The sequence below is a fragment of the Osmerus eperlanus genome, chromosome 2 (genome assembly GCF_963692335.1).
Source record: "Osmerus eperlanus chromosome 2, fOsmEpe2.1, whole genome shotgun sequence".
NCBI classification, from domain to species: Eukaryota; Metazoa; Chordata; class Actinopteri; order Osmeriformes; family Osmeridae; genus Osmerus; species Osmerus eperlanus.
Window position 1 is genome coordinate 22,060,813 of NC_085019.1, and position 18,603 is coordinate 22,079,415.

An 18,603-nucleotide genomic window follows, 5' to 3' on the forward strand; every position below is an offset into this window, starting at 1 on the left:
ATATGAGACCTTCTCTCCTCTTCTGGCCTCTATTCGTCTGTCCTCGCCTCTCTTCTCCCCCTCCACTCCTCACCCCTACTCTCCACACTCTCTCTCCTCTCCTCCCCTCCTGTCTATCTCGAATGGGTCTCCATCCCAACCAGCCAATGGCAGCATTCCAATGCTGCCCTAACACACCTAATCTGCCCTAATCCTAGAAAATGAGCACTGTGATGTTGGAACCCAAAGCCCTCTAATCTGTCTCGGCCCCCACAGCCCCTCAGCTCCTCGTTGATTTGTAATGGACAGACAGGAGGATTACAATTGAAAACATTTAAAGCTGACACAATACTACTATAGATAGGCCAGGTTCAAAACATTAAATGGACATACTTGACTATTTCCAAGTGGACTTGGAGCCAGATCTGATCTCTATCCAAATATAGAGATGTGATCCAGCAGCCTGTCTCTCATAAAAGCTGTCAACGGCTTGTTATTGCGATGACAGCGAGCCACAGAGTGGTATGTCGAGGGCTGACTGTTGAGACTGAACATAATTAACAACAACCATAGAACCAGCTAGAACACTGTGAGTGTTTTGTCACCTACCGAAAATATCAGGACAACAAAACACTGTTTTCTACCAGGAGCTGAAACTCTTAGGTAAGAAAGCCTCAACCTGGAATTTCTCTAAAAGCAGAAACACTTACATATGTAGTTAAAAACTAACAAAAAACTAAAACCTGAAACTCTTTAGCAGTTTCAAACGTTTTAGGTTTTTTCATCAGTCATTTTTTTAAATGGCTGATACTCTGATGTCACGTTATTTTTGTTGATTGTATATTCTTGTAAACAAAGTATACACTGTATATTGGTATATGCATAGACAAATAGGTAATATGCAAGTACAAGGTATAACAGCTGTTAATATACAGTACATACATGTACAGTGTATACTGTCTATAGATACAGTACATGATATGATATGATATTTTTTTCCCACGCAGGCGAGCAGGATGAGTGACACAGAGATGGAGTTATTCGGGGTGGCGGCCCCATACCTCCGCAAGCCAGAACGCGAGCGGATCGCAGCGCAGAACAAACCGTTTGACGCCAAGGTGGAATGCTTCGTGGCCGACCCCAAGGTCGAGTACGTCAAGGGAAAGATCAAGAGCCAGGACAGCGCCAACGTTACCGTGGAGACGGAGGATGGAAGGGTGGGTGGAGCTCTTTAGCGTTCTCGTTTCACCTGAAGCGAGTTTATCTACTGTAGGCGCGGGTATGTAAGTTCATGTAACACTCAAGAATGTCTTTCGTGGATATCTGTAGTACTCTATCATGATCTAATTATGTATATCACTCTCCAAGTGATGTATTGCTTTTATAAAATATAACGCTTACATCAATTAGCCTAGTCAAAACATATTTCCAGCAAACTATGTTAGTTCTAACATATAGTTTAGAACTAACATATGCTAAATGACTAAATGTAAATATAGTCTAACATTAGTTATTATGTCAGTTTTCCCAAAATAAATGTCAAGCTTATTCGTGATATCTGAGTATACTTTAGCAGAAGTTCATTTTCATATCACTCAACGCTGAGACAACCAAAAAGCCAATGGGCTAAACAAAATCAATATGACGCTAGCCTGTGATGAAAAAAGAAAGACGCCAGCTGCTAGATGCTGCTTTGCTTCAGACCAATAACTGTGAAATAACAACCATGTACCACAGCCTGTCATGTGTTATACCCATATGATATTATATGTTATATACTGTATATAATATATATATGATATAACCATCATTTATTACATGTTCTAACACATGTCCTATGGTGTGATGCTTGATGACCTTGTGACAGGTTGTCATGGTGAAACCAGATGACATCCGACCTATGAACCCTCCTAAGTTTGACAAGATTGAGGACATGGCAATGCTGACCCATCTCCATGAGCCTGCTGTACTGTTCAACCTCAAGGACCGCTACGCAGCCTGGATGATCTATGTATAGCACATATACACACACACACACACACACACCAGTCACAAACAGCTGAATACACACTGTTCACACCCAAGTCTCTCCTCGTGGTTTATTGTTATACAATACTTTCCTTCCCGATTCTCTCCACTCTCCTCTCCTCCCCTCTCCCCCTCCTTGCCTTTCTTCTCCTCTCCCATCCACTCTCCTACCCCTTCCCCCTGCTTGCCCCTCCCCTCCCCTCCCCTCCCCTCCCCTCCCCTCCCCTCCCCTCTCCTCTCCTCTCCTCTCCCCTCCCCTCCCCTCCCCTCCCCTCCCCTCCCCTCCCCTCCCCTCCCCTCCCCTCCCCTCCCCTCCCCTCCCCTCCCCTCCTCCTCCCCTCCCCTCCAGACCTACTCTGGTCTCTTCTGTGTGACTATGAACCCCTACAAGTGGCTTCCGGTCTACAACCCAGAGGTGGTGGCCGGGTACCGGGGGAAGAAGAGACAGGAAGTCCCTCCTCACATCTTCTCCATATCAGACAATGCCTATCAGTACATGCTCACAGGTACAGTACCAGCATATCACATCATTTCAATGTCTGCTCTAAGATGTCACCCGTGCAGACATGCACATGAATTATTTCTGTGTGTCTCAACAGATCGTGACAACCAGTCGATCCTGATCACGTATGTACACACATCATCCTAAAACAACATATGTGTTACCTGTTTCTGGTCTCTCATAAAGAATAAAGTCTTCAGGTTAGCATCAGTTTTTGGACATGTGACCTGTCTCCTCCCAGTGGAGAATCCGGTGCAGGGAAGACTGTAAACACCAAGCGTGTCATCCAGTACTTTGCGACAATCGCAGTGGCTGGTGGCAGTGACAAGAAGAAGGAGCAAGCAGCTGGCAGATTACAGGTGGCACATTAAGATAATGAATCAATCAGTGACATCACTGTCAAGATGCATATTTTATTTGTAGTTGCAATGCAGTGAGAGATACTGAAGTAAATAACAAAATAATTGTGTGGTTTCCAGGGCACGCTGGAAGATCAGATCATTTCAGCCAACCCTCTGTTGGAGGCGTTTGGCAACGCCAAGACCGTGAGGAACGACAACTCCTCTCGCTTTGTGAGTAGGACTCAACCGACAGTACGACGTAAAGCGTAGCTAATCTACCTGCATACGAGTAAATCGTAATATATCAAGTAACTCTAAATCAATCTGATCTTCGGAAACCTCTCAGGGAAAATTCATCCGGATCCACTTTGGAACAAAGGGGAAACTGGCCTCGGCCGACATTGAGACCTGTGAGTTTGCTCAGTCACTGCTTCCAGGGCACTGATTCGTAATCGCTGAGGTTGACCTTTGACCTTCACGATCACTTCCTGCCCCCCCAGACCTGCTGGAGAAGTCCAGGGTGACGTTCCAGCTGCTCGCGGAGAGGAGCTACCACATCTTCTACCAGATCCTCTCCAACAAGAAGCCAGAGCTCATAGGTACAGAAAGAACCCTTTTATAGGGCAGATAAAGTAGGCAAACACAGATGACTTGATTGATACATTTAGTCATTTAGCAGACGCTCTTATCCAGAGCGACTTACAGTAAGTACAGGGACATTCCCCCCGAGGCAAGTAGGGTGAAGTGCCTTGCTCAAGGACGCAACGTCATTTTGGCACGGCCGGGAATCGAAACAGCGACCTTCTGATTACTAGCCCGATTCTCTAACCGCTCAGCCACCTGACTGCCTGATTGATGCACTAGGAAACCTGTGTGTCAACTAATGGCAAGCCTGGTCATTTGCTGCATGTCATTATTTGTAGCTTTTGAACTGTTCTGTATCATTGCCTCATAAGAACATGTGTGAACGTCATTTCTTCTTCCCTTTGGTGGGACTGATGTGGAGGTGGTTCGGACACCCCAGGGAGTCCTGCCTCGAGCTTGCACCTCGGTTATGTTGTTTTGGTCTAATGACGGCCTCATGGTGGATCCATGCATCATGACTCCATCTGTGTGTGCCTATCAGATATGCTGCTCATCACCTCCAACCCCTACGACTACCCCTTCATCAGCCAGGGAGAGATCACCGTGCTCAGCATCAATGACAGCCAGGAGCTCATGGCCACGGACGTGAGTGTGTGGCAGAGGTGGTTTGGATCCATTCTCTCGTGGTGATGGTTCTGCATGAAACTTTGATCACCCAGATGGGACTCACAGCTCACTGATTGTATCTCAGTATGGCTATCACAAGCCATGTTAGAACTTTCCCTAACATGATGTAAGCATTTCGAGGATGCCTTTATTCAAAACAGTGATCAATTAAATAAAGCTTGGATGAAAATAACGTTTTCATCCAAGCGGCCATATTCAGAAAACGCTGCGCTGACGTAGAATTTGATATGTGAAGGCTTCACTATCTGTCTTCCCCAGAGTGCTATAGACATCCTGGGGTTCAATGCAGAGGAGAAGCTAGGCATCTACAAGCTGACCGGTGCAGTGATGCATCATGGGAACATGAAGTTCAAGCAGAAGCAGCGAGAGGAGCAGGCGGAGCCTGACGGCACTGAGGGTGATTGTTCTGAACTGCCCCGGTTCCATTAGGACCTTTTACGATCTCTAAAATGTGACTCGATCCGTGACAATGACCTGTTTGGTGGCGTATCTATCCTCCAGTGGCAGACAAGGTGGCCTACCTTATGGGTCTGAACTCAGCGGACCTTCTCAAAGCTCTCTGCTACCCCAGGGTGAAAGTGGGGAATGAGTACGTCACCAAGGGGCAGACAGTACAACAGGTGCTCTACCTACTCTACCACTGTAACACACCTGTTATTCTACCACTGTAACACACCTGTTATTCTACCACTGTAACACACCTGTTATTCTACCACTGTAACACACCTGTTATTCTACCACTGTAACACACGTTACTCTACCTCTGTAACACACCTGTTATTCTACCACTGTAACACACGTTACTCTACCACTGTAACACACACGTTATTCCAACATGAGTTGGACCATCAGCCTCTCGATCTCTCGATAACCCCAAAGTCAAATAAATACAATATAAATACACATCACTACACACAATACAATATATGGATCACATGAATCCATTACAGAATGAAGTAACTGAGGTTGATTTATCCCACATTAGACAAGTGTGCTTAAATCCTCCCTCCTGCAGGTGAATAACTCCGTGGGTGCACTGTCCAAGGCAGTGTATGAGAAGCTGTTCATGTGGATGGTGATCAGGATTAACCAGCAGCTGGACACCAAACTGCCCCGGCAACACTTCATTGGAGTCCTGGACATCGCAGGGTTTGAGATCTTTGAGGTGAGTAATACAAAACAGTTTTGTAGCGAAGGGGTGTAATGTATGAACAATGTAGTAGTAAAGTCACAATTGAAATGGTCAGAAGTTCATTTTAAATGAATCCCTTAGTAGAACAATGAAAACAATTAGTAGTACAATTTAAATGATTGGTAGTAGTCTGAGGTGCCGCGTCTAATGTGTTATCTGATGGTTTTATTTCATTCAACAGATGAACAGTCTGGAGCAACTCTGCATCAACTTCACTAATGAGAAGCTGCAGCAGTTCTTCAACCATCACATGTTTGTCCTGGAGCAAGAGGAGTACAAGAAGGAGGGCATCGAGTGGGAGTTCATTGACTTTGGCATGGACTTGGCTGCCTGCATTGAGCTGATTGAGAAGGTAGTGCACACCAGGAAACACTTAGTTTCTCCATATTAGTAGAAACACTTAGTTACTCCATATTCGTAGAAACACTTAGTTACTCCATATTCGTAGAAACACTTAGTTACTCCATATTCGTAGAAACACTTAGTTACTCCATATTCGTAGAAACACTTAGTTTCTCCATATTAGTAGAAACACTTAGTTACTCCATATTCGTAGAAACACTTAGTTGCTCCATATTCGTAGAAACACTTAGTTACTCCATATTTGTAGAAACACTTAGTTTCTCCATATTCGTAGAAACACTTAGTTACTCCATATTCGTAGAAACACTTAGTTACTCCATATTAGTAGAAACACTTAGTTACTCCATATTAGTATTACAAAGTAACGCTTCAAAGATTCCAAGTGCACAGAGACGACAAATGTAATCATACAAGATAAAACCGGACATCGTTTCTATAGTGATACAATGCACAAAATGTAAATGATGAACCGGCAAACTATGAACCTTCCTTTACCCCTCAGCAAATGGGCATCTTCTCCATCCTGGAGGAGGAGTGTATGTTCCCTAAGGCCACAGACACGTCCTTCAAGAACAAGCTCTACGACCAGCACCTGGGGAAGAACAGTAATTTCCAGAAGCCCAAGCCTGCCAAAGGCAAGGCGGAGGCCCACTTCTCCCTGGTGCATTATGCCGGCACTGTGGACTACAACATCGGCGGCTGGCTGGAGAAGAACAAGGACCCTCTGAATGACACGGTGGTGCAGCTGTACCAGAAGGCTGCTCTCAGGCTGCTGGTACAGCTGTTTGCCACATACTCCTTAGCTGATGGTGGGTCTGTGATCATGCTGATGGTGGGTCTGTGATAATGCTGATGGTGGGTCTGTGATAATGCTGATGGTGGGTCTGTGATCAGGCTGATGGTGGGTCTGTGATAATGCTGATGGTGGGTCTGTGATAATGCTGATGGTGGGTCTGTGATAATGCTGATGGTGGGTCTGTGATCAGGCTGATGGTGGGTCTGTGATCATGCTGATGGTGGGTCTGTGATCATGCTGATGGTGGGTCTGTGATCATGCTGATGGTGGGTCTGTGATCATGCTGATGGTGGGTCTGTGATCATCACGTTGCTTATAATGGTGTACTAATGCTTAGGATTGAACTGTTGGCCTTCATCCGTCTAGTTGTCTCTGTCTTTCTCTCCACTGTAGCTGACCCAAACAAGAAGGGAGCCAAGAAGAAAGGGTCGTCTTTCCAGACCGTCTCTGCTCTCTTCAGGGTAAAACAAACCTCTCATTTAAACCCATGTCAGAGCAAGATGGAGGCCAGGCAGCCTGTTTGATGAGCGTACTTCATTGAGATTTCTCTCCACTTGTTTCCTCGCCCTCCCTCAGGAAAGCCTCAACAAACTGATGGCGAACCTGAGGTCCACTCACCCCCACTTTGTCAGGTGCATCATCCCCAACGAGACCAAGACACCTGGTGAGGGTTGCAGGTCGGATTCCTCCGCCTTTATTAAAGACGCCAGGTTGTGGGACGTAGCAGAGGTGGTTGGGTACCCCCTCAGAGATAGCCCACACGTTACAGCCCTCTCATTCTAGTTGGGTTAGGTCTCTACATGGGAGAGACCCGGGTTCGATGCCCTGTGTTGATATTGACGTGTGTTGGCCCGTGCAGGAGTTATGGACCACCACCTGGTTCTGCACCAGCTGAGGTGTAACGGGGTGCTGGAGGGCATCAGGATCTGCAGGAAGGGCTTCCCCAGCAGGATCCTGTACGGAGACTTCAAGCAGAGGTCATTCTAAAATACACAAATAAACATTGTTTTGTATCTGGGATCAAAACCATTACCCAATAAAAACCTCAGTCGTTGTCATGTCGTTCTCAACGACAGCAGACCTCTCTTGTTACCAAGGGGCCTCTATAAACACAATGTCGTGTGGAATGTGGACGGTTCCTGTGGCAGGTACAGGATCCTGAATGCCAGTGCGATCCCTGAGGGCCAGTTCATAGACAGCAAGAAGGCGTCGGAGAAACTCCTGTCCTCCATCGAAGTGGACCACGCTCAGTACAAGTTTGGTTACACCAAGGTATCGTCAGTTCTCACACTGGAGCAAAACTAGATACGTTTAAAAGCCGATGCGAGCAAGGTACACTGAATATACTATATAATTTTATCGTTAATATATTTCGTTTTTCTACAATTACCACATTTTCATTCAACAACATGCAACATATTCAAACCATCAAATCATTCTAAATGGATTTAAACAGTTTAGGAACAATTTACATTTTAAACTTTTACTTTGAAACATTTGCCATAGAATCAAAGTATATCAATCCAATGATTCATATGTTTTGTAGTAAACTGTGAGTTCTCATGTTTGTGAAATTGATCGAGCATATTATAAAATATTATTTTCATCTGATGACTCACATTTGAGACAGCAAGATCAACAAAATGTTCAGACCCACTTTCTTTCAAAAATGCTTTTAGGGTGCATGCCTCTGGTTCTGCAGGTGTTTACATATCCTTTAAAGGTGTATGTTCCTGGTTCCGCAAGTGTTTACATATCCTTTAAAGGTGTATGTTCCTGGTTCCGCAGGTGTTTACATATCCTTTAAAGGTGCATGTTCCTGGTTCCGCAGGTGTTTACATATCCTTTAAAGGTGTATGTTCCTGGTTCCGCAGGTGTTCTTCAAAGCAGGTCTGCTGGGTCTGCTGGAGGAGATGAGGGACGAACGTCTGGTCGTCCTCATGACCCGTATCCAGGCGGTATCCAGGGGCTTTGTCGCCAGGCAGAAGTTCAAGGAGATATCCCAGAAACGGTAGAAACGTAAACACTTGTTTCCTGAAGTAAAAGTGACGTTCACGAGACCGACCGTGAATCTGAGTCCCTGCATGAAAAACACGGTCGCTAACTCACCAAGCTAAACTGTGTACCAGTGCCTGGTGAACAAGTGCATGTGTGCTGTATCTGTACAAAGATCATCTTCAAATGCTAAAACCACCTACATACATCCAGAAGTGTATGTTTGCATGTAGGGGCATCCGTCTGTGGTCCTGAAGGCGTCTGCCTTTACTGGCTCCAGGGTTGTCATACAACGTACATTCACTTGTCAGGCTGGGATAAAAGGCGTGTGCCAAGGGGAATCCATTCCATCACACCATTGTCTCTCTGCGTTTCCACAGGGAATCCATCTTCATCATCCAGTACAACATCCGCTCCTTCATGAATGTGAAGAACTGGCCGTGGATGAGGCTGTTCTTCAAGATCAAGCCTCTGCTCCGAAGCGCCGAGGCCGAGAAGGAGATGCAGACCATAAAGGAGGAGTTCACTCGCCTCAAAGACGAGTTCGCCAAGTCGGAGTCCAGGAGGAAAGAGCTGGCGGAGAAGATGGTGGCCCTGTTTCAGGAGAAGAACGACCTCTTCCTCCAGATTCAGGCAGTAGGTCATCTGGCAATGTAACAGATGCAGTTTGTAAACATGGCCCCAAAAGTTGACCTGCTGCACTTACTAATTTACATGAACGTTGTGTTTGAGCTCAACATCGTTCAGTTCTGTTGACGTTCAAACAGCTATGGCGTACAGGTGGCCCCGGTTGTTTCCTGACGACCTTGGCTTCTGTGTGAGCAGGAGAGAGAGAACCTGTCTGATGCCGAGGAGAGGTGTGAGGGCTTGATCAAGAGCAAGATCCACCTGGAGGCCAAGGTGAAGGAGCTCTCGGAGAGGGTGGAGGAGGAGGAGGAGGTCAACGCCGAGCTCACCGCCAAGAAGAGGAAGCTGGAGGACGAGGGCTCGGACCTCAAACGAGACATAGACGACCTGGAGCTCACCATCGCCAAGGTGGAGAAGGAGAAATACGCCACCGAGAACAAGGTTGGAGACACGCATCGATGCACACACAGCACACTGCACGTACTGTATCTATAAAACATGGTAAACCTCATAAAAACACAATTCATTGATGTTTTGGGGGAAAAAACATCCACTCAGGTGAAGAATCTGATCGAGGAGCTGACGAGCCTTGAGGAGAATCTGATGAAGTCTTCGAAGGAGATCAAAGCCTTGCAGCAGGTGCACCAACAGACTCTAGATGACCTTCAGGCAGAGGAGGACAAAGTCAACACTCTGACCAAGACCAAAGTCAAACTGGAGCAGCAAGTGGATGATGTAAGTGTAGCAGAGGTGGTTTGGAGACACACCTGCAACCCTAACCCTGTGTATCCCTGGAAAGGACTTAATCCCACGTCTCCACTGTCTTGTTGTTGATGTTCATACATACACACGCCTTTTTTGCGTTCGTGTCGTATTTACTGTGGGTCCGTTGTCGGCCCAGCTGGAAGGTTCTCTGGAGCAAGAGAAGAAGGTACGAGCAGATCTCGAGCGATCCAAGAGGAAGCTGGAGGGAGACCTCAAACTGTCCCAGGAAAACGTCATGGACCTGGAGAACGAGAGACAACGGATGGACGAAAGACTCAAAAAGTAGTCACCGGTCCATACACTGTAGCAGCTTCAATATTCCAACACATACTAAAGTTTGTTTTATTGTCATGCTAGGGAGAGGGAAACCGCACCCTATCATAGCAAGATTTCTCAAATGTAAACATATTTCTTTCAGGAAGGACTTTGAGCTATGCCACCTGCAAAGTAAAATTGAGGATGAGCAAATTCTAAGCACTCAGCTTCAAAAGAAAATAAAGGAGCTTCAGGTATTTGAGTTATGCATGTACTCCATATCTATCATGCCGAAGTGTAACTATGATCTGAAATCGAAGTGTGATACAACTCATGATCCTCATGATGTGCCATGATGTCTCCTAGGCTCGTATCGAAGAGCTGGAGGAGGAGATTGAGGCAGAGCGGTCCGGTCGGGCCAAGGTGGAGAAGCAGAGGTCGGATCTCTCCAGAGAACTTGAGGAGATCAGCGAGAGGCTGGAGGAGGCCGGAGGAGCCACCGCCGCTCAGATCGAGATGAACAAGAAGCGGGATTCTGAGTTCCAGAGGCTGCGCCGAGACCTGGAGGAGTCCACGCTGCTGCACGAGTCCATCGCCGCCGCTCTCCGCAAGAAGCAGGCGGACAGCGTGGCGGAGCTGGGGGAGCAGGTCGACAACCTCCAGAGAGTCAAGCAGAAGCTGGAGAAGGAGAAGAGTGAATACAAGATGGAGGTTGATGACTTGGCCAGCAACACAGAGAGCATCCTCAAAAGCAAGGTACAGGAACGTCCACACCAACTCTGTTAGCTATTTGGTCCACCGACTGTTACTTACCTTAGCTTTAATCTTTCAGAAATGTTCAATATCTTAGGCAAACGTCTGAAAAAACACCTCAGAGGAAATTGGGAGTTCAAATCAATGTTGGTTTGCCTGTGTTACCTCAGGCTAACCTTGAGAAGCAGTACAGGAGTCTAGAGGAGCAGAGCAGTGAGTTCAAGACCAAGGCCGAGGAGGCCCAGAGGTCCCTGAGTGACTACACCACCCTCAACGCTCGCCTGCAGACCGAAAACGGTACGACCCCACACCTTACATCCTAATATCTACCTACTTTCCTACATTGATTTTCCCGAATAAATGCATGTTGATCCGTTGAAACAGCGAGCGGAGACAGAAGACTTTTTAAGATTCATCCCTTTGTTTCATAACACATTTAGAGTTTGTTGAATTGGAGAACCTCTGTTCATGAACGTTTCTGTTTGCTGTAACGTTTCGATGGTGACATAACGAGGTGCTTTCCTGAAGCCTCTTCCTTAGCTTTGGCTTAGTTTAGTGAGTTTGCAGGTTTTCTACGGAGAAGAACATGGTTTTATCACCACATCGGTCCCATTATCGTCCATTGGCTCTCCGAGCAGGTGAGCTGGCACGTCAGTTGGAGGAGAGGGAGGCCTCTGTCACCCAGCTGAGCAGAGTAAAATCAGTCGGCAGTCAGCAAATCGAAGAGCTGAAGAGTCTTCTGGAAGAGGAAGTCAAGGTTTGACCGACACCAATAGATAGACCTCAAAGTTTCAGCACACTGTCCCCCATTTTCGATTTACCTTTCGACGTCATCTCAACCTACTGTGCTCTCCTCAGGCCAAGAACGCCCTGGCGCACAGCTTCCAGTCGTCCCGCCACGACTGTGACCTGCTGAGGGAGCAGTACGAGGAGGAGCAGGAGGCCAAGGCCGAGCTGCAGCGCGGCATGTCCAAGGCTAACTCTGAGGCGGCCCAGTGGAGGACCAAGTATGAAACTGATGCCACCCAGAGGACCGAGGAGCTAGAAGAGGCCAAGTAAGGACCCGCGCAACGCACCAAGACAGACTATACAACACAAAAGTATCCACGTCAACTGATGTCCGTGTATCGTCATGAGTCATGTATTCATTTTTTGAATGTAATTTATGTGTTCATTTAGTGGGTGATTTTAGCCAAAGGGATGCATGGGGGGAGACCTGGGATCTCCAGAAATGGTTCAGTGATATTTGGCTTTAGCTCAGCGAGTGCTAGAAAGCCATGTTCAAATGCCATTTTGTTCCACAGGCAACAGCTATGTTTAAATGTCATTTTGTTCCACTGCTTTTCCTAGATATTTCTATATCTATATGTTTTATATTGTGTACATCTTATTGTGTGTGCTACCTTGTGTTCTCACTTTGCACCTATGTATCATAATTCATTCCGTAACTGAGCACAGAATTACCTGAACACTTGAATTTCCATATATAGAAGTGAGTTGAAGAGAATATTAGTAAACACCACTGAGGGCTGACTGGTTGTGCCCCTCAGGAAGAGGCTGGCCCAGCGTCTGCAGGACGCGGAGGAGCAGACGGAGGCGGTGAACTCCAAGTGCTCGTCTCTGGAGAAGACAAAGCAGCGGCTGCAGGCCGAGGTGGAGGACCTGATGGTGGAGGTAGAGAGGTCGAACTCTGCCAACGCCACGCTGGACAAGAAGCAGAGGAACTTTGACAAGGTGGATACGTGATATTCGGAGGAGTGGTGAGAATGGTGTCGGGTGAATGCTGCGTAAGGACAAACCAGCAGAAGGGTGTCCTGATAATAATGTTTCATGTTATACGTGAGAGGTCAACGGTGACAACACTGGCTGCGATGCTTTGTCGATTGAGTTGGGTTGGTGAGGTAACACACAAATACAAACATTTGAACTCACACACATCTTAACTCTCATATTCACCGACTGGATTTTGCTCCTCTGTCAGGTTCTGTCAGAGTGGAAGCAGAAGTTCGAGGAGAGCCAGTCTGAGCTGGAGGTCTCTCAGAGAGAGACTCGTTCTCTCAGCACCGAGCTCTTCAAGCTGAAGAACTCCTACGAGGAGGACCTGGACCAACTGGAGAATATGAAGAGAGAGAACAAGAACCTTCAACGTAGGAACCTCACTTCCTCCAGAAACAACAAACGGGTGTTATTTCTTGTTTTATGTTTTTCAAATGGATGAATATTGTGCTGATATGATTCAAACCGTAACTGTATTTGACACATTGTTCTGTAGAAGAGGTCGCGGAGATTGTGGATCAAATGGGACAGTCTGTGAAGACCATCCATGAGCTGGAGAAGTCTGCCAAACAAGCCGATCAAGACAAGATGGATACCCAGACTGCTCTGGAGGAGGCTGAGGTTAGCTTAGCTTACCTTAGCTTCACATACCTTGGCTCTGGAGGAGGTCAAGGTTAGCTTAGCTTAGCTTCACATACCCTGGCTCTGGAGGAGGTCAAGGTTAGCTTACCTTAGCTTCACATACCTTGGCTCTGGAGGAGATCAAGGTTAGCTTAGCTTAGCTTACCCATCATACCCTCAATACAGAACATGTATTCCATGATGCTACGCTAAACTATTTTTGGGCAATTACTATTAACTATACATGACTGTACTTGGTTCGGTGTGCAAGTTCTCCTTATAAGCAGCCCTGCTTGAAAAAGACGTAACCTTCTTTTAAGTACGTTTTTTGGTTTGAACGGAAGATGCACGGGCACGGCTCGGATAAGCGCTCGATCCTCGAAAGGTTGAGGGTGTAAAAGCACGGTCCAACAAAGCTGTTTCCTGTCCTGCTCAGTCCTCTCTGGAACACGAAGAGGCCAAGATGCTGCACCTGCAGCTGGAGCTGAACCAGGTGAAGTCTGAGGAGGACAGGAAGATCACAGAGAAGGACGAGGAGGTGGACCTGCTGAAGAGGAACCACCAGAGGATAGCGGACACGCTGCAGAGCGCCCTGGACGCCGAGACGCGTAGCCGCAACGACTCGGTCCGGGTGAAAAAGAAGATGGAGGCCGACCTAAACGAGATGGAGATCCAGCTCGGACATGCTAACAGGCAGGCTGCTGAGGCGTACAAGCAGCTCCGGAACCTGCAGGGACAGCACAAGGTCAGGCCTGGTTCTCCTGCAACCCTCCTCTCACATCACCTACCTACAGGATACACAAAACTGTTATTTGACCAGTTTTGTGTATCCAGTACATCAGTTTTGATCTCCTATCTCTGTTATGTCCTCGCATGAAAATAAATGAAAATAACCGCCCCAACTCTATCTCTGGCGATCCACAAGCTGCTCAGGAGTCAAGTCGACATGTTCTGGAACCTTCTTGTTTTCTCTGCGTCCGTCTCCGATGCTTCCCCCAGGACTCTCAAGTGCAGCTGGACGAGGCCCTGCACGGCCAGGAGGAGCTGAAGGAGCAGCTGGCCATGGTGGAGCGCAGGAACGTCCTGGTGACGGCCGAGCTGGAGGAGGTGAGGGCGGCTCTGGAGCAGGCGGAGAGGTGCCGCAAGCTGGCAGAGCAGGAGCTGGTGGACGCCAGTGAGAAGATGCAGCTGCTGCATGCCCAGGTACTGCCGAACACCTGCCGGGCAATCTCCGCGCTCAGGGAACAGCATGGCTTAGCTCATGCTGTGACGTGTCTGTCCTCCATCCAAGACTTCTAGCTCCTCTAGCAGCGTGTATTTTGCAGCTGCAAAATACACAGTTTGCCACTATTAAATTGATGTTTCACTCATTAGATTAGTTTATATGTTTGTTTGTTTGTTTGAAATTGGGAATTCAGGGAAATGCTGCTGCAGGCTGTTGAATTAAGTTCTCTATAAAAGGATTTTGAAGTAGTTATTGAGTAGCTACCTTAACTGCATTATGGTATCATGGATAATAACATTACTTAAAGGTTAATACATGTTAATATGCTTTTAGAGGTACAGGCTACAGGCTGTGACACTGGGACAAGGATGGACTCCATAACCCCATTACTTTGAATGATCAGTTAGGAGTCTCACACTTAGGAGATCACATTTTGGTGTCTTTGTTACAAGTGTAATTTGTGACAATAAATGTTAGAAGAAACGGACAATGTAACAACAGCAGGTTCTACCTAATCAAACACCTTTGGTGCATGTTCAGTTTGTCAAACATACTCTGTATCCTGGAGAGTTAATTGTTACTTTTCTCCATCCAACAGAACAGCAGTCTGGTCAGCACCAAGAAGAAGATGGAGGCTGATGTCTCACAACTCCAGACAGAGGTGGAGGACTTTGTCCAGGAGGCCAGAAACGCAGACGAGAAAGCCAAGAAGGCCATGATGGACGTACGTTTGTAACCGTGGAAACTGAGGACCGTGGAGATGAGTCTCCACGATCGGGAGTCAGGTGGCTGAGCGGTTAGGGAATCGGGCTAGTAATCAGAAGGTTGCTGGTTCGATTCCCAGGCCGTGCCAAATGACGTTGTGTCCTTGGGCAAGGCACTTCACCCTAATTGCCTCGGGGGAATGTCCCTGTACTTACTGTAAGTCGCTCTGGATAAGAGCGTCTGCGAAATGACTAAATGTAATGTAAATGTAATGTAATGAGTCTAAAACAGGGCTCTCCTCTAGGTTTACACCTCAACCATGTTACTGCAGAGATACAGGGTTTAACAGCTGCGGTATGATCCCCCTGATGATGCTCCGCCCCTGTGTCACCAGGCGGCCATGATGGCAGAGGAGCTGAAGAAGGAGCAGGACACCAGCGCTCACCTGGAGAGGATGAAGAAGAACCTGGAGGTGACGGTGAAGGACCTGCAGCACCGTCTGGACGAGGCCGAGCAGATGGCCCTGAAGGGGGGGAAGAAGGAGCTGCAGAAGCTGGGGACCAGGGTGAGGACCAGGGAAAACCCCTCTCACGTTGAAATAATGCAGAATGTTAAAACACATACTGTACATGGGACACAGTTTGAATGACTGTAAATTAAATACATGTAACACCGTTTTAACAGCTGTAAATCTGTTTAAACAGTTGAAAGTCATCAAATGTAAACAGTTTTAATAAGAATATACTGTAAATTTGGAATATATGTCTATATATTGCAGTCAGTTATGAATAAGTAATTCATCAGAATACAATTTGTTGCATGGGATTTTATCATCTAATCAAAACACTGCATCATGTTATGACAATTTACTTTTGAAAGAGTAATTCTCTGGTGAAGAAAGCTTTTCCTGGTTCTTTTGTTGGAACTGAACCCTGACCTCCCTCAAGTTAGAGAGCTGGAGAGCGTGCTGGGAAGAGGAGGGAGAGGGGGGAGGAGGGAGAAGGGAGAGAGAGAGGAAGAAAGAGGGAGAGCAGACAGGGAGAAAGAGAGGGAGGAGAAAGAGAGAGGACGAAAGAGGGAGAAGGGAGAGAGGGAGGAGGAGGGAGAAAGAGGGAGAAGGGAGAGAGAGAGGGAGGAGGAGAAAGAGAAGGAGGGAGGATGAGAGGGAGGAAGACGATGTGTTGCGAGAGGCGAGAAGGCGTAAAAGAGGGAAAGTGAAAGGAGGAGGAAGAGAGAGAGAGGTTGAAAAAGGCTCTTGTGTCATATGGGAGTCAGGTGGCTGAGCGGTTAGGAAATCGGGCTAGTAATCAGAAGGTTGCTGGTTCGATTCCCCGGCCGTGCAAAATGATGGTGTGACCTTGGGCAAGGCACTTCACCCTACTTGCCTCGGGGGAATGTCCCTGTACTTACTGTAAGTCGCTCTGGATAAGAGCGTCTGCTAAATGACTAAATGTAAATGTAAGGAGTTGCTGACAACACGCCCTTCCCAACAAGGTGATGTTTGGGAACGATTAGTCGCCGTGTAGGTGGGCACTAAATCTGCTAAATGACTAAATGTAAATGTGTTGTACCAGGTCAGGGAGCTGGAGAGTGAGCTGGAGGCGGAGCAGAAGAGAGGAGGGGAAGCCATGAAGGGGGTGAGGAGGTACGAGAGGAAGATCAAAGAGCTCTCCTATCAGGTAGGACACACATCGGTCTCTGGATCCTGGTTCTATTTCCTTATATTACATTTAATTACATTGATACCGTTATGTACATGTTGAGACTTTTGACAACTGAAAACTTATACTTTATGACAAAGTGATTCTATACAAAACCGGTAAAGAATCACAAGATTGATAGATTTCATTTATCTTTTTGACTGATTGACCTGCTCGCTTTCTTGATTAATCAATGAATTAATGAATTGGCCGATTGATTGTCTGATCGAGGAACTGAGAGTAATGAGCAGGACCGTGTTTGCAGGGCGAGGAGGAGAGGAAGAACGTGGCCAGACTGCAGGACCTGGTCAACAAGCTGCAGCTGAAGGTCAAAGGCTACAAGAGACAAGCAGAGGAGGCTGTGAGTAACACGATCTAATTATTGGTTATTATTCCCTCACTTTGAACTAATGACACCTGGGTGCCAATTCTTGGGGTATCGTTAAGTGTGAAGTCTGCTCCTTCTGCAGCCCACTGTGTTCTGATGACAGCCACAGTTCTATGATGTAGGGTCCACCTGTCTATAATAACATAAATACATGAACACAAATGGGCTGCATGTTATCTTTGTTTTTCTCTGTTCACTATAAACACCGTCCTGTGACCTTCAAAGCCTCAGCGAGACTTTGCTAGTATACTGCTGTGTCTGAACTGATGATTTTGACGTTGAGTTGTTTGTTAAACCCTCCAATTTGCGGATTGCTTAATACTTATAAACTAAAAATTGAACTTGTCTTCATCAGGATCATCTATTGACTGTCCAAATGATGTGTGACCAACCCGTCTTGTTGGTGTGTGTTCCTCAGGAGGAACAGGCTAACGCCCACCTGGCCAGGTTCCGGAAGGTTCAGCACGAGCTGGAGCAGGCGGAGGAGCGGGCGGACATCGCTGAGTCCCAGGTCAACAAGATGAGAGCCAGGAGTCGAGATGGAGGCAAGGGAGGGGAATAGAGTGCTGCCACAACGCGGTGTGGTGAGAACAGAACACCGTCGTCACCGCCCTGTCACTGTTAGAGACCCCAGACTGCCGTGAAAAATTGTTTTCCAACCCGAGACCCCTTTGAAACAAATAATTATTTCAATGTTTTTTCTGTTTTTTTCTCCCTGATTAAATAAACGCTGAATAAATCACCAGTCAGGGCTGCCTTGAGATAGAAACATCCGGTTGTTGGTTAACATGTTTGGATGTCTGCACTCACGTTGCTGTTTTGGTCGTGTTGACACTGATAAGGGGGAAACACTGAAATACGAAATCCAGTTGAATGTTACTAAGACAAATAAAGCTGTAGTGAGAAACTATGAAACTTGGTATTCCTGTTAGTATGTGTGGTGTCATAGCTTCTCTTGTAAAATCATGTTAAATATTAAGTCAACAGACATGTAGAAACATGTAGCATTTGACATTTGTTATCTCAAATAAATGACTGATTTTCTCTTTACAAATGTATTATTTGTTCACACACTGTACCTTGACCTGTACGATCATGGCCTCAGGCTTGACAGAACCTGACCTAACTCAATGTAGCTTACTACAAAATTACTAAAGCAGTAAGCGTTCATCACGAAATATATGATACCCCTCGGTGATACACATACAGTAGGATCACTATGGCTGACGGTGCCATACTGTTTCTGTTAGGCTACTGACTGGATCAGAACTGTTCAGACAGTGTCTCTTTTTCTTTTAAGATTTAACCTTTAGATGCGTG

At 46.6% G+C, this 18,603-nt stretch overlaps 1 protein-coding gene across 1 annotated transcript; it reads left to right on the plus strand.

The window, feature by feature from the left end:
• Positions 1-501: 501 nt before the first annotated feature.
• Positions 502-18,267, plus strand: LOC134015334 (myosin-3-like). Its single transcript, XM_062454789.1, has 39 exons — positions 502-642; positions 987-1,196; positions 1,847-1,990; positions 2,357-2,513; positions 2,607-2,634; positions 2,751-2,868; positions 2,989-3,081; positions 3,197-3,260; positions 3,351-3,449; positions 3,977-4,080; positions 4,381-4,519; positions 4,624-4,742; positions 5,138-5,287; positions 5,496-5,666; positions 6,180-6,486; positions 6,867-6,934; positions 7,050-7,137; positions 7,333-7,450; positions 7,622-7,745; positions 8,348-8,484; positions 8,849-9,104; positions 9,294-9,536; positions 9,654-9,830; positions 9,997-10,142; positions 10,279-10,369; positions 10,482-10,871; positions 11,039-11,165; positions 11,507-11,625; positions 11,727-11,923; positions 12,419-12,602; positions 12,850-13,015; positions 13,141-13,265; positions 13,702-14,010; positions 14,265-14,468; positions 15,089-15,214; positions 15,590-15,760; positions 16,770-16,874; positions 17,161-17,256; positions 17,702-18,267. The coding sequence occupies exons 2-39, from the start codon at positions 996-998 to the stop codon at positions 17,843-17,845; spliced, it is 5,805 nt and encodes a 1,934-aa protein (XP_062310773.1). The 5' UTR covers positions 502-642; positions 987-995; the 3' UTR covers positions 17,846-18,267.
• The last annotated feature ends 336 nt before the right edge of the window (positions 18,268-18,603 follow it).